The sequence below is a fragment of the Paramisgurnus dabryanus genome, chromosome 11, assembly GCF_030506205.2.
Source record: "Paramisgurnus dabryanus chromosome 11, PD_genome_1.1, whole genome shotgun sequence".
In the NCBI taxonomy this organism is placed as follows: Eukaryota; Metazoa; Chordata; class Actinopteri; order Cypriniformes; family Cobitidae; genus Paramisgurnus; species Paramisgurnus dabryanus.
Window position 1 is genome coordinate 28,552,492 of NC_133347.1, and position 15,963 is coordinate 28,568,454.

The 15,963-nt window shown below is 36.3% G+C and overlaps 1 protein-coding gene across 1 annotated transcript in view; it reads right to left on the reverse strand.

Moving 5' to 3' along the window:
- Window positions 1-7,197: 7,197 nt before the first annotated feature.
- Window positions 7,198-15,963, reverse strand: part of gfpt1 (glutamine--fructose-6-phosphate transaminase 1) — a 29,620-nt gene continuing 20,854 nt past the window's right edge. Inside the window, exons 16-19 of the mRNA XM_065247694.1 lie at window positions 15,833-15,960; window positions 12,080-12,247; window positions 11,539-11,700; window positions 7,198-9,028 (exon numbers count right to left, since the gene is read on the reverse strand). Of these exons, the coding sequence (XP_065103766.1) occupies window positions 8,984-9,028; window positions 11,539-11,700; window positions 12,080-12,247; window positions 15,833-15,960 (503 nt within the window). The 3' untranslated portion in view covers window positions 7,198-8,983. The remainder of the gene's footprint in view (window positions 9,029-11,538; window positions 11,701-12,079; window positions 12,248-15,832; window positions 15,961-15,963) is intronic.

Consider the following 15,963-nt stretch of genomic DNA (forward strand, 5'->3'; position numbering starts at 1 on the left):
GTTCGTGCCATCACTTGTGTCTGATTTCAAAGTAAGTCAAAAGCAGTCTTCATTCATTGAGTCATAGCACCACCCTAGCAACATTTAACTCACATGTTTAAAGTGTAGCCAAAGACAAACAAATGAAAGTGTGCTGGAGAAATATATGGAGATAAGTATGCATGAGATTTTCTCCAGCAGTGCAGTGGCACCCATGAGACCCATGTTTTCTCTAACAATCTATTAAGATTTAAAGTGATGTTTTGTCCAGCTGGTATTAGTTCAACTCACTCTCTCTCTCTCTTTCTCTGTCTGTCAATGCTTTTTCATATCGACACACTTACTCAGTTACTGAAAGAGCTTTAATGGTTACCTCATATGCACCACATTTGTTTACACTGTGAGCTAGGATTAAGATCTTTAAAAATGTAATAGCATTTTCTCCCACTTTATTCTACAGCAGAACTAAAAAAGTCTATTAGAAGAGTAAACAGCAGAAAATACTTTTGTATGGATGATTTACAATGTTAGAAGCTTTACAAGAGAGCAAAAAATATTTTAATATATAGACTATCATAATAAAATATATATAATATTATTGCAAATTATATTTTACTTATAATTTAATGAAGAAAACAATGGATAATATATTTCTAGTGACAGACACTAGAAGAGAAATATAATCATATATTTTTATGTTTTAATGTAATATTAAATGTAATATAAAATGTAATAAATGTTATATAATTTAATATTGTTGTAGTGTTTATTATAAAAAAAAATGTATCCATGTGGGTCATTTTTATTCCTGTGTCCTCATAAACTTGAATCAAAATCTGGAAATGTATTTCCGCCCTTTTAAAAGACGATAGTTCTCTGATGAGGTCAACTAGATGACTTGGGCGGAGTATCCACTAAGCCCGCCCCCTCAAACTGTCAATCATTTCACAATTAAACGCCTCTATATTCAATCAATTCACAGTGAAAAACACAAGCCACGCCAACTATTTTCTTCATGCGATATTCCGTTTCTCTCGGAAATATGTCAAAATACTGAAGTAAAGTCGATCTTGACTTGCTGTTCACAAGGACTTTAACCTACTTGTTAAAGTGCAGGACTCCCACTCCAACTGAATACAGAGAGGGCTGGTTACAACAGCAGGAACAAGAACCAAGATGACAGCTAGATTGTCGGGATCATGATCTAATAAAACATGAACAAAACCCATGGGGTGTCTAAAGTTACTTCATGCATACTGACTTATTAAGTAACCATTAACCATTAATTATGGTTTAGCATAGCATTAACGCTTCTCATTTATTTTTAATGGGTGACGCCATGTCTTGCTGAACTGAATTGTGGGTCCGTTTTCAAGCGCCAATGCGTGCGTCAGCCAATCAGATCGCCTTATGCAAATAACTTAGTGCGAGCCAGCTAATTTCGTTTATGCAAGACTGAAGCATGTGTTGCGGCCACTGTGATTGGCTGTTGGCCATGCTTCAGACAATCCTTCCGTCAATCATGCACAGAAATGTTTTTGAATGCACGAAAGATTCATTGAATATTTCTTGTATGGGAATTCAGTGCAGGAAGTACAGTGGAAGTCCTTATATGGGCACGTTTACTAGAATAGCGCACAGCGCACACACACAGCAACTAAGAGTTGACACGAAATCAACATTTCCAAAGAAGTGTGTTGTTGTTTGTGAGGTAAATAAAATCTCGTTCAGTTTCCCATGAACCCAGCATTATGGAAACAATGGATGTAGTTTGTTTATCCATGGTAGCAGTTTGTTTAACACTGCATCTTGTTGAAATGGGTGGTCATAACCGTAAATGAGGATTGAAAAACCTCTGAAATAAAAGCAAGCCATGTTTTTTCTCCCAGGGAGGTGTGTTTTTACATTCAACGTTCTTTTTAGATGTTTTTTATTTTCAGTATTAACTGCGCAAATCATTATAACTGCTGTGCTAAAACATTAAATATATAATATTGTATAGAGTGGACTCATACAACAAAAAAATATGTTTTTGACAATATATTTTTCAAACTTAATTTTAAATATATTTCAAAATTTTCATAAAAAATATATGTACTGAAATATGTTTACAAAAATGGTTTTCACAAATATATTTTTGCCATTTTTTGTATATTCTGAAATATTATATTAATCATCTTTCAACTGCAAAAATATACTTAAAATTTTATATTTTATATATTTTATAATGGCCAGGAAAATATATTTTTTGCCGTATGGGCTGTAAAATTAGAAATGTATTCGTTGCCCTTGAAATACATTTTGAAATATATGTTAATATATGAAGGTTTAAAAAGCATTTAATTCTAAATATATTTAATTAGCTTTACTTTCTACAAAATGTATTTAGCATATATTTAAAACATTTGGCCAAATAATTATTATAATCTTTTATTTATTTTTTGCCGTATGGGGAGCGAAAGATTGATTGACCACAGCCAGATTAGAAAATGTTGAACATGAACAACTGGTGTGAGCTATTATGGAAAGCATCAGATATGCATGAAAGGACACAACATTGGGATAAGCTGGATAGGAAATTGGCCAAAAATGATTTGTAAATGATGTAATAACATTCCATTCTTATCATAAGCAACTAAATCCTGTTTGGAAAACAGTTTGGGGCAGTTTCCCGGACAGGCATTAGCTTAAGCCAGGACTAGGCCCGAATTAAATTAGGATATGTAAGCACTTTTTAAAAACATATTTTATAAATAAACATTACCGGTGTGCATCTTGAGACACAAAATATTTTAAGATATGTCAGGGCAAGTTGTTTTCGATCAAGACAACACAAACATTAAGGTTAGTCTGGAACTCTAAGCCCTGTCTGGGAAACTGTGTGATCTGAATTATGAAGTATTTCATTATAAAAGTAATTAAATTCTTATTTGAATTTGATTTGAACTGAATTTCAGGCAGTGACCATTTATTTTATTTTTAATTCACAAATGCTAACACCATTTTTTTAAACAATAAGAGGACTGGATGTGGAATTGGGATTGATGCATCGTTACAATCTGCTATTAGCAGCAGTCAGCCACAGTTCATTCAAGTCAAGTATTTCCCTTTTTTTCTGTAAAATCATTAGAATAAAACATGTTTTAAAAGACACATCATATATGTAAAGTAGTATAAAGTCTGTCAAGATGAAAAACTGATCTCACAGTTAATTGTACGCACCTATTTCACATGGTGGCCATTTCGCATGAATGTGTACAATGTGAAAAAGCATGAATGAAACCATACCCCCAAGTGCAAAAGCAAATAATGCTACTTACAAATGAAATCGTAGGAATTCATACGAATTGGCCACCTTGTTAAAAGGCATTGCCATGAGTTTGTTTTGGAAAAACTAGTGGTACTTTGCAAGGCTGTAAGCACATATTCAGGACCTGAGGTAATTGTTGAAGATTCACTTTTGTGATAACTAATCCCATATTTACTAATTTCTCGCTATAAATGCAATCAAAATGGGTAAAAAAAAAACTTTATATACACCAAATTTGTGCTCTAGCTGCTTTCTTGGTTGCCATTTTAATGTTTCGAACTCGACCAGGATCGACCAATCACATTCCCCGCACACACACACACACACATGCATAAAATTGTGGAACAAGACGATGAAGGTATCTCAAGAGTCAGGAAGTAAAGAAAACATTGGATGCAGCCGTTGTCTTAACAGCTCTCTCGGATTTTGTTACCATAGCAACATGGTAGAATAACATCTCATGTTTTGATATACCAAATTAGTTCATGCATTTTAATAAAAACCTTTCCAGTACAATACTCTCTACTGAACTGAATGAATGCTCGTAGGGCAAATAGTTGTGGCTTAAGAACAATGAAGTAATGACTCAATGACAATAACTAAGTGCCATGCCAGTGATGCGCAAGTATTGTGTAAGTAACAGTCCATTGTTAGAAGGTATTCGTCTTCACACAGTTTGGTAAAGTCTTTGTTTTGCACCACACTCCCTGACCCAGTTTCTGCTTTTGCCAATAAAATAATCTATGTATCAACAGCCCTGACGCAAGTGGCTTCAATCCATCCCTGCTGCCAAGATCCTTTAGAGTCTGAGCTCCAATGTTTCTTTGCTCTTGAAGAAAAACATTTTCGAAGGAAAAACAGCACAAAGCCTCTGCACCCTGGGGACCATTTGGAGGAGGGAAAAATTGTTTCGACAGCTTTAGTTAGGCATAGATCTCCATGTTTGTGTGGAGGTTATAATGCGAGTTGCAGAGGACTATTCGAGTCAAACTATATACAGGTTTAACTATTTGTGGCCAGAAACATGGCTCTGGTATGCAACCACACACTTGGCCATTGAAAGAATGCGGTTTTGCTGTACATACTTAACATGCGCTCTTGTGTTTCTGTGGTGGTACCAAACCTCCACTTACTTAGATTTAGATGTCTGTGCCGTTAAACCAGATGTTATTTGCATGCTTGGAAGCCATAAACATGTTGACAGTTTAACTTGGTAATCAAGATTTCTTTAAACATACTCCAAAATCTCATACTCTCCTGATTAGGTACTTAATAAACAACCTCAATAAAGTATGTTTTATATAGTATGAATGTGTGTAGTACGAATGGAATCCAAACATAGGCTACTACATTCGCCATGTTGTCATTGTAATGCAACCTACCAGTGTCAGTTGCATCAGTTCATCTCCATTCACAAATCCGCTCTCATGAGATAGTAAATATCGAATACGAACTTCAGAATCCAATCGAATTGCTGTGTCCAAAATGCCGCACTTCATCTGAATGGCCATTAAGTCCACAAGACTGTAAGGTGTCTCATTTGTCATGTTAGGTTTAAAAGGGTGCTCATGGGCACCCCTTTTCGGAGGATATGCAGCACTAATGCACACTTCTCCTGAACCTGTGTGAGCTTCGCAGCACACTTCATCCCGACAGTAAAAATGGCGTCATGTCACCAAAGTGCGGACTTGTAGGAAGACCGAAGTGTTTAGGGTGCCATTTGGGACAGGGCCAAAGTGGGTCATCCACTGCGAGCGCAGTACTTGCGCAAATCATTTACCTTCAATAGAGGGTTTTCACCGACGTCACGTTCTGGGCGGTAACCCGGATGCGCGGCCTTTGTGGAGGCACTCGGTGTAAAGAACTGAACGGAGTACAATGGAATATTATGCGCTTTGGATACTTTAAGTGAATGTAGACATGTCTAAACAACAGAAAACGCATCCAAGATGCAAAGGCATATAGGGAAGGACTTGGACCACAAGAAAAGGCACGATATTTCGAGAAATTACAATTTATAGGCGGTGCAGATCCCTACGAGCTCCCTCTTCTAGGATCCGTGACGACCCGGCGATTCTTCCTTCAGTTGCATATCCCGATATAAGTTAGTGAACTATCTAGTTTTCATGCAGAGCCCATATGTCAATGTCAGCTTTATTTATATATCAAATTTAAAATAGCCAGTGTCCTACCAAAGTGCTTTACTATAAAATAAGCACAGTAAAAAATAAAAGCAATAATTGTTTTTACCATTTACTATTAAACATATTATTATCATTACAATAGAAAATTTGTTACGAGCAATTAAGCACACTGGCATTAAGGCATTGCAATTTGCAGCGCAAATTTTATTTGTGTTTAAGTATTTTGTGCATACACTAAAGTACATATTAAATACTCTTTAAATAAAGCACAACAAGTAGAAGCATAATTGTTTTATACTTTATGTACTTCAATCATATTTCTAATACAATACTACTCTTTTTCCTGAGCTTTACCAACCACAAGCGCTGCTCCTCTGATCATTTCTTGCATTCCTTTCCCTGGTTTTTAATAACTTTTGGAAGTCGATAATAATCCAAATGTTTTTCTCAATATGTACTGTTGGTACCATCTCAAACATGGCAATAATTAACTATTTTCCTTGACGACGTTCGGCATATACATCAGTGTCTGCTCTGTTGTAATGCGGAGTGCCTCCAATATGGCGTCCTCCGCTCTGATGACGCGCCGTAAAAACCCTCTATGGCATTAAAGGGACATTCCACAAAAAATATGCTCATTTTCCAGCTCCCCTAGAGTTAAACATTTGATTCTTCCTGTTTGTAATTCATTCGGCTGATCTCCGTGTCTGGCGCTACCACTTTTAGCATAGCTTAGCATAATCCATTGAATCCGATTAGACCATTAACATCGTGCTAAAAAATAACCAAAGAGTTTTAATATTTTTCCCATTTAAAACTTGACTCTTTTGTAGTTACATTGTGTACTAAGACCGACCGAAAATTAAAAGTTGTGATTTTCTAGGCAGACATGGTTAGGAACTATACTCTCATTCTGGCGTAATAATCAAGGACTTTGCTGCCGTAACATGACTTCAACAGGCGTAGTGATATTACACAGTGCCTGAAAATAGTCCCCTGCTTTAGAAAGTAACCATGGGGACTATTTTCGGGCACTGCGTAATATCACTACGCCTCCTGCAAATATGTTACGGCAGCAAATTCCTTGATTATTACGCCAGAATGAGAGTATAGTTCCTAGCTATATCTGCCTAGAAAATCACAACTTTTATTTTCCGTCTGTCTTATTACACACGGTAACTACAGAAGAGTCAAGTTTTAAATAGGAAAAATGTCGAAACTCTTTGGTTATTTTTTAGCACAATGCTAATGGTCTAATCAGATTCAATGGATTATGCTAAGCTATGCTAAAAGTGCTAGCGCCAGACGCGGGGATCAGCTGAATGGATTCCAAAACAATAAAAATCAAATGTTTAACTCTAGGGGAGCTGGAAAATGAGCATATTTTCAAAAAAAGTGGAGTGTCCCTTTAATGAACATTGCTTATATACTGTAATAAAAACGTTTGTAATTGTTCCAATTTCTTTAAATGTATAAATTTGCAGTTCTTGTTGCATTTACATTGGTTATATCCAGGTTATAACCTCAACACACTGCATTTTTCATATTGTGTCAAAAAAGCAGCATTTCTGAATAGCATGAGTCCGGGACCAAGCACACTTGAAGATAAAGTATTCAATGAATGTATAAAACATGTGAAGAGCATTCAGTCAATATCATGATAGCGGTGGGGATTAGCGGCTTTTGCATCTGAACTCTTCACTATAATTTAAACAGCAGAAAACAATAATACCATTCAGCATTCAAGGACACTCACAACGGTAATATTTTTGTATAGTTTAGTTCTTTTATTTTCCAAAAGAGAAAAATACAAAGTTCTTGAATTGTATCTTCAATGCTACCGCCCACATGACCCTTCGTTAAAAAATTCAGAGTCACACCTTTGGTTACATGCCAATAATAGTAACAGGTATTTTTGGTATAAACCTGATTCTTTTGAGGTGTCGCTATGTTTGTTTATTTGTGTTCATTGTGACACAACATAATAGAATAAATGAAATTGAACAAAATTTGCTATATTAAATATTTGGATTAAAAGAAAGAACAAATATAAAGTAAACAATAAAAATATAAGCCTTATATTCCCAATAACGACAAAGACAAATAACAACAAAATGGTCCCATAGAAACAATCAAAAATGACGGTGGCGTGGTATGGGGCAGGTGCTACGTAACACACTTTATGATTTCACTACATTGGCAGTACAACTGTAAACTGGAGACCGATCTCCTTTATAACAAGGCCTTAAATATCCAGCAGAAAAAAACGGAATCTGAAAGTGGTAGCCAACAATGCCAAGCATTCATTTAAAATACACACAATGTGTTGAATGTACCTTTATATTAATCTCATATTAAAAGACAATGCGATTGTGAACATAAAATATGTATACAGTAACTAGATACAGTATTCGAGTACAATCATTCAAATCTAAACTAGATATAGTGTTTATCCTTAGAAACACCCTTTTTGTGGGACCCAAGGGATATTACTTTGAAGGCAGTATGCAAACACCCTTATCTCTTCATGCAACCATGTAAACAAAACATCATTTCATTATGTAATGGCAGACTGGTTTTTTAACATACCTTAGATGTCTTGATGTGCAAAATGAAATTGCAAACCAACGACTTAGTTTGGAAACCCGAAAAACTAGTCACAAAGATTGGCTCAGCAAACAGATCATGCGTTAACCTTCATATTTTACCCTTCATAAACATAATCTCTTCCTTTAAAACCATAGGTGTCGGAAGTCATTTAACCTGACCGGACCCTTTCTTTTAATATTGCCAGGAGAATGAAAGAAACCCCTACTGAACGATAATAAATATGTACTTTACATAACCTACATTAAGAGTTATTCATAAAAAGTCAAATTTCAGTTTAGTAACATCACCCAAGCATACATTAGCAATGGCTCACAAAGTGTTAACAAACAATATTCCCGATGGAAATGCAATTCCAAATAATCCCAAATAAAATGATGATCATCAGTAACACAACAACCTCCCTAAATAGCAGCAAATCGGATAAACAAACAAGTGTGCTATCTACCACTAAACACAAGTTCAGTACCAAATACCACAAAACTGTGGGATTTTTCTTTGGGGTAAGCAACTAATGGAAACCTATAATAAAAGCCAAGCCATTGCTAATTTAGTTACACAATGCAGACGGGAACATCAAGTTTGCTACACCACTGCAAGTGTATTTGATGGAAACGGAGAATAAATTACGAATACAGCAAACAAATAAATAACAAACCGCCACAGGACAAAAACAGTTTTGCTATAGCTCATCTGTGACGGGTGGCTTTTATTGTATATATTGCCACCCCATACCACGCCACCACAAAGAAAAACACAATCCAGTCAACGACAGTGACATGATGCGAATCGTGCTTTGAGAGGAAATACAATTATATAGGAGATATACCTCAGATTCTTTATAATATGAAAGCTAATATGTAAAAAAGAAACGTTTTCTTCATGTCTTCAATAGTCTGTACTTGATATTCGTGTGTGTGTTTGGGGTATCGATCGATCAGGTTCACTCTACAGTCACCGACTTTGCCAAGTTTCTTGGGCAATCAACCTGTGTTAAGAGAGAGAGAGAGAGAGAACCAAAAATAAACATTTACAGAGTCAATAAACGGTTGAGTCTGAATCATACGTTTGAAAGACACTCTTAGGTAATTCAAATCTTTCCATCTTTAAAGCAGCAATTTCTCCCCAAAATGAATAACGAAAATGATGGTAAGCACACATTTTACGGCACAAATTCACTTTCATATTATTTTTATTTCCTACTTTGGAAGAAAATGGGTGCATTCAACCCACTGACTGGTAACCCTTTGCTGTTACCATCAATTATCAAAATATTATTCCATTGTACACTAAATTCGGACACGACTGTCGGAGTTCGCCCCCTAGTGGGAGTAGTAATGAAATTTCAGTTTAACCGTAAATCCGTGTCAACATGGGATAGAAGCTCATTCAAGTGCAAGAGCCTTTAACCTGAGAATATATTTATAGTTATTCATTTACTTATAAGTTATCAATCGTTTTTAAAGGATTCAAGTGTTACTGATAAAGTAAAAACCAAAAAGGATTCATCATTTTCACCTTACACAGTGTTTTGATTGAAACGCACTGAAATGCATCACTTGCGGCCAGCGTGTTACATGCAGTGTAGTCGCACAATTTTTTTTTATGCATGCAAAGCTCAAATTGGATCAGATAATTACGCACCCACAGATGGTTGGCACCCCACGCAGCCCTTTTCCGACTCTCCTTTCGGTACACCATTTGTCATGTACATTGGAAAGGTAAAAGTAACCATGGTGGTTTTAAATCAGACAAAGATGACCGGCGGGCCGGATGAAGATGATTGTAAGGCCGCATTTGGCCCGCCAGTGGCTGCTCTCTTTGCGAGCGTGTGAAAGTTGCGTGATCTTATTTCATCCATTGCTCTGAAAGCCCTTACATATACATGAACAAAATGTTGTGCAGTACGTTTACCAATAACAAAAACAGGGCAGGCGTCATGGGTGGGCATTCGCGGGCCGTGCTCCCCCCAAAGAGGTTGTTGTGCCCCTCTACACAGTTTTTATTAATTTAATATATATATATATATATATATATATATATATATATATATATATATATATATATATATATATATATATATAATTAAAAATAAATTAAACATTATATGTTTCATAACTTTTAATGTTATAAAATGCGGAAAATATAGTTGATATATGCTTTTTAATATTAAAATAGACCTGTTTCTCTGATTGGTTGCATTGCGGCGTCTCATGCGTCATTACGTATTTAGCATATTAATGCGACTTGATACTAGCAACGTGTTTTCGCAGCATTTTGTGGATCGTATAAGATATGGATATTACAACATTTAGAATGAACCAGCACCGCCTGCTCCATCTGACTTCATGCAAACACCGATTGGCTCAAACTCGGAGATTAGAGGTCGAGGCGGTATTTAGGACACTGTTTTAAGGAAGTTTAATGTTCGCATACGTCACCATCAGCTTTTTAAAAAGGTAATTTATGCGTTGTTTTAATCTACGTAAGCTTAATGTGAAGTGTGACTATAGACCGTTAACAGCATTGCGGCGTGATTATGGTAATACGGATTAGTTTGTGATCTTGTGCACACTATACGGTATATGAGCTGACAGTCTGTACATTACCAGTTGAATAAGTGTGCTTGCACTTTATTTGTTGTTTTTATGCATTGTTTTTGCAAGTTACTGTCGCTGATTGCGTGCCCCCCGTTGGAAGTCGCATGCCCCCCTGTTAGTTATGGTATGGCGCCGGCTCTGACCAAGAGTAACGGTACCCTAACACACCTAATGCGTCTCAACTTAAACCTGTCATTCATCCCGCTCGTGTTTAAAGGGACACTCCACTTTTTTTGAAAATATGCTCATTTTCCAGCTCTCTTAAAGTTTTTACAGACGGAAAATTAAATTTAAAGACGGAAAAGAAAGACGGAAATTTTCTAGAAAAATCGCACCTTTTATTTTTCTGTCAGTCTTAGTACACGATTCAACTACAGAAGATTCAAGTTTTAAATAGGAAAAATATAGATAATATTTTTGAACATGATGCTAGTGGTCTAATCAGATTTAATGGATTATGCTAAGCTATGCTAAAAGTGGTAGCGCCAGACCCGGAGATCAGCTGAATGGATTCCAAAACGGTAAAAATCAAATGTTTAATTCTAGGGGAGCTGGAAAATGAGCATATTTTCAAAAAAAGTGGAGTGTCCCTTTAATGAAAGCGAGGGACCCGCCCATAGACCACCCCCTCGACGTAATCAGGACAGAAGCGGTCAAAAGAGACGGATTAAAACACAACGTGTGAACGGGAATGTGCATCACTCGTCGACTTGTAATCCGATCGACCACGATTGAATGCCAGGTGTATACAGGGCCAAGAAACAATCCTTTAAAAAGTCTTGCATCTACAGAAGATGACCGTGTTAAGTGTTACCAGACATCTTTTATGTGCTGAAAAGAAAGAAGGTTCTAGACAGGAACTATAAAGATGATTAGACAGAAAGTCAGATGAACTCACATCGTATCCGCGTAGCACGGCGAGGTGAAAAGAGAGCAGCTGTAGTGGGATGACACTGAGAATTCCCTGTAGACAGTCCAGACAATGAGGCACTTTGATGGTGCGAATGGAGGTATTTATAGTCTCATTGTCCTCCTTATCACAGATCACAATTGGACGCCCCTACAACAAATCACATCCACATTTACTCAAATACAGCAGGATTGACAATAGGCGAAGAGTAAAATAGCTAAAAGATTTAAATGTATGCATTTGGCAGATGCTTTTTATAACATTACATGATGTACATTTTTATCATCATCTATAGATAGACAGGTTAAATATTATATATTGAATAATGTCAAAAATAATAAACACCCATAAGAGCCCAAATATATTTAATTTATTCATGTAAGACCATGGTAAATATCTAATAAAATATTTTTAACATCACAAAGCCTAAAGTATATTAAATGCATTGGTTAAACAATAATAAGACAGTAATTTTAGTAAACCTAACCTAACCTTAGAACAAACATGTATAAGAATGAAGATGTCTTACCTGTCTGGCCACCACCTGCTGCAGTGCATTTTGGCACTTTGTGTATGTGTGATCTCTCATGATGATCATAATGACAGGCATAAGTTTGTCCACTAAAGCCAGCGGGCCGTGCTTCAGCTCTCCAGCCAGAATCCCCTCTGAATGCATGTATGTTATCTCCTTAATTTTCTGCATGATACACAGACAAAGAGGCTTCAGCTACCCAGAAAGACTGGACTGACAAATCATACAAATGCACAACACAGCATACCTTTGTATATTTAACAAAGTAAATAGAAAATAAATCATTTGGCATAATAATAAACAAAGCTGTAGACATTGGTCTTTTTCTAAACCAACAGAGTCAAATGAGAAGAAAAACAATAAGCAGTTAAAATCTAGTGCAATGTGTGTTTATATTAAACTCATCTTTAATGTTTCCTCTTTTTTTTTGTTTAAAAAAATTGCTTTTGAGCAAATACATATCCAGCCAGTGTCTCCTGATTCACAATGGTAAGCTTGTAAAAATGTTTTATCATTTGAGTGGTACTGGCAGATATGTTACTTTATAGTTCAGATTACTTTTTTTGGATATATGACTTTTAGGTTGCAACCGTCATGTCAGTGTATAATGACAGATCTGCTCTGATGCAGTGATCACAGACATCAGATTAATCAGCACAGACTAGTGGCGGTGAAGCACAATGGACATACAAAAAATTTAAACACAAATAACTGCAATTTCATAGTTCAAACTAAGATGGCCATAGATCCAAACCTACTGACTGTAGCTTTAAATGAAACTCAAATCACAAATGTCACTAGGGCTGCAACTAACGATTATTTTCATAATAAATTAATCAATCGATAATTTTTCTATTAATCGACTAATCGAATAAAACCATAAATATTTAGATTTTTTACTTATTATAGCTAAATAAGGCACAAAATTTTTACTAACTCTGTAAATATTAAGATTTTTTAACTCTGTGGGTTCCGTGGCATCCGCGCGTTCTGCACCATTTGTGCTTACCATGACGCAGGATGCCTATTCACGTCTAGGGCTGTAACAATTAATCATGCAAATGTGAGTTTTCTCAATGAAAGAATTTTAATGAATTACGGTGAAATCCCGGCACATCCCAAAGCCAGGGGGCGCTCTCATGCAAAAACTCCCTTTGTGCCACAGAAGAAGTAGCATTACAACTGTTATTCCAGTAAATGTCTACAGGATTATTTATATCGCTGTTCTTCAAATTGTTTCAGGTATTTTCATAATAATAAAGAATATTTTGAATGATTTTTATTTAAGAAGTGTTGCTTTTTTAAATTCACGTTATAAAAGACTCCGACTCAAAGTGATTTTAGATTGATAAGGACTTCCTACTGACCAAATGCCGTACACGCACAAGCTGTGCATGAAACACAGAATCGATTTAAAATCGAATCTGAATCTATTTCTGACAGGCATTTTTAATGGGACACACAATTAATCGTTACAGCCCTATTTTTTTTCCAATTTTTTGGGGGGGATTTTGATATTTTAAGCCTAAATAAAAAGTTTATGCAGCTTTTAAATAGTAAAACATAATGTTAATATATAAATAACACAAATTGAGTCTTCAGGGATGTGCTGGTAATTTTGCCACAGAATAATAAACTCATTTTAATCTTCAAATTTATAAGAATTAACATTATTCGTTAATAATAAAATAAATAAGCCATTATGATATGAAAGTGATAGACATGTGTTGTAAAAACCTGGACTTCCCCCTTGCTTCGTTTGTAGTTCATACTACAAAGCGCTTTCGCTTCCATCATTGTCCTGTCAGGTTGCCAGATAATCGTAACAAAACCAGCCCAATAGAAATTCAAAATAAAGGGCGATTTATAGTCGTGCGTAGGTCCTATGCCGTAGCTACTCTGCGTAGCCTGACGCGCACCTCACAAAATTTCTAACAGCCCGTCGGCTCTACGTGGACCGCAAGCGCTGTGATTGGTCCACCAGAACCCCTCCCATCAGGTAAAAAAAACTGTGTCATAGGTATTTCCGTTTGTGATGGTGAAAACAAAGATGAGCCAAGTTGAGGAGTGATTTAACTCAAACTGCATCAAAAGTCGCTGTTTATTTACTTCCATCATTTCTGGACTTCTCAAATTATACACAACAAGTTACTGTTTCTTCTTCGTTTGTGGGTTAACTTGCCAAGCTTCTTCTTCACTGACGGTCGCGCTGCTACTGTGGTTACACGCATGGATACTGCCTACCAGCGGTTTGCGTGTTTGCACGTCGACGCGGAGGACGACGCAAAAGTATAAATGAAAACCGACGCGGAACCTACGCCGTCGCGGCTACGCCGTAGGACACACGCACGACTATAAATCGTCCTTGAGTCCGAAATGCATCCCATCGACTATTCACATTCCAAACAACAACAACAACAACTAATGAACCAAATTCTTCCATCTCTAACACAGAAAAATATTAACCTGCAGAAAGTTTTAAAGATGCCCAATTCAGAACTCTGTCGAAAGGCTAAGGACCTGGCAACGCTGCCTTGCTTTTAACCAAGCTGGGGTGCGTCCTGGTCGTGCGGCGAGAAGAATTTCCTGATAAACGTGCCACTCGCTTGTATGAAGAAACGCGCCTGACTTTAATTATATGTGCACAGCTCGCACTTTATGAAGCCGCCATGTGTCTGTGCTGTCCAATGGTGGTGCAGGAGCATGTGATGTCACAGACCAACTAATTGATAATTAAATATTGATAATGTCATTATTGATTTTTAGCCATTTTAACGATTAGATGTTAGAGTCCTAAATGTCACAAAAAAATAAGGTCACAAAAGTGATCACTTTTCCCCTCACAAAGATTAAATGAAAAGTTTGGTTTTAAAACGTGATAAACGTCATTTTAAAAAAAATACCGCCAAAATCAGTATTGTATCTGGTTAGTATTAAAAAGTCAATTTTTAATTTTACACAAAATCTGATATATACGCCATGTTATTTTGTCATCTTTTCTCTATTTTTTCCCAAAGCACGATAAACATCAGTCCTCCTTCTCTGCAGAATGCAAAAAATCCGCTCCACAAATTACAGCGCACCATTACACTCACTGTAAACAACTATTTGAATACACACAGAATCCTAGTTTCCCTCATCTACTTTGTACTTCGTGATCAACAAACAAACAAAAACAAAATAATACTTTTGACGGCATTGATAAACCTGTGGAGATTTTTTGTGACGGGGAAAAAATGTAAGCCGTAAATTCGTCAAATTTACGCGAGAGACGGAAAAATGCCGGCTGTTGCTTGTTCCTCCGACAGCATCAAGCTTCCGTCATGCTAACACATTGACCCCAGGGGATCTTATGAAAAACTTTCCATTATTTTACTCAAAGTCAAGGAATATCAAGCAGGACCAAAACATTTTACAGCTTTTCGCTGTCAAAAAAGTTCAGCGACGACGTCCCAAGGATGACAGCAGCATGGACAGTATTCATAATATATGACAAAGTAAGTGTTTTCATTAATGCCATTAATGTTTTTTATCACTTTATCACAATTATAGAGTTGAATTTTTAATGTGATATGTGAAAGATTGTAACAGAAAATAGTGGTTTTCATCTGGTCACTTTCTTGGTATAGAAAACACTTATTTATCAAAATTAGTCAAAATGGATTTATTGCGTTTTAGAACCAAACCCTTCAAATGAAAGTGAAGGGATATCAGAGGATAGATAAAGTAAAATGTGGAAAAGTAACCAACCAAAGCTCCTTCCAGGCAGGTAGCATAGTGATAACCACGGCCCATGATGAGAACACTCTTCTGTTGGTAAAGTTCGGTCGCCAGCTTCTGTATCTCCTCATCCAAACTCAACACCTCTTTAATCAGATCTA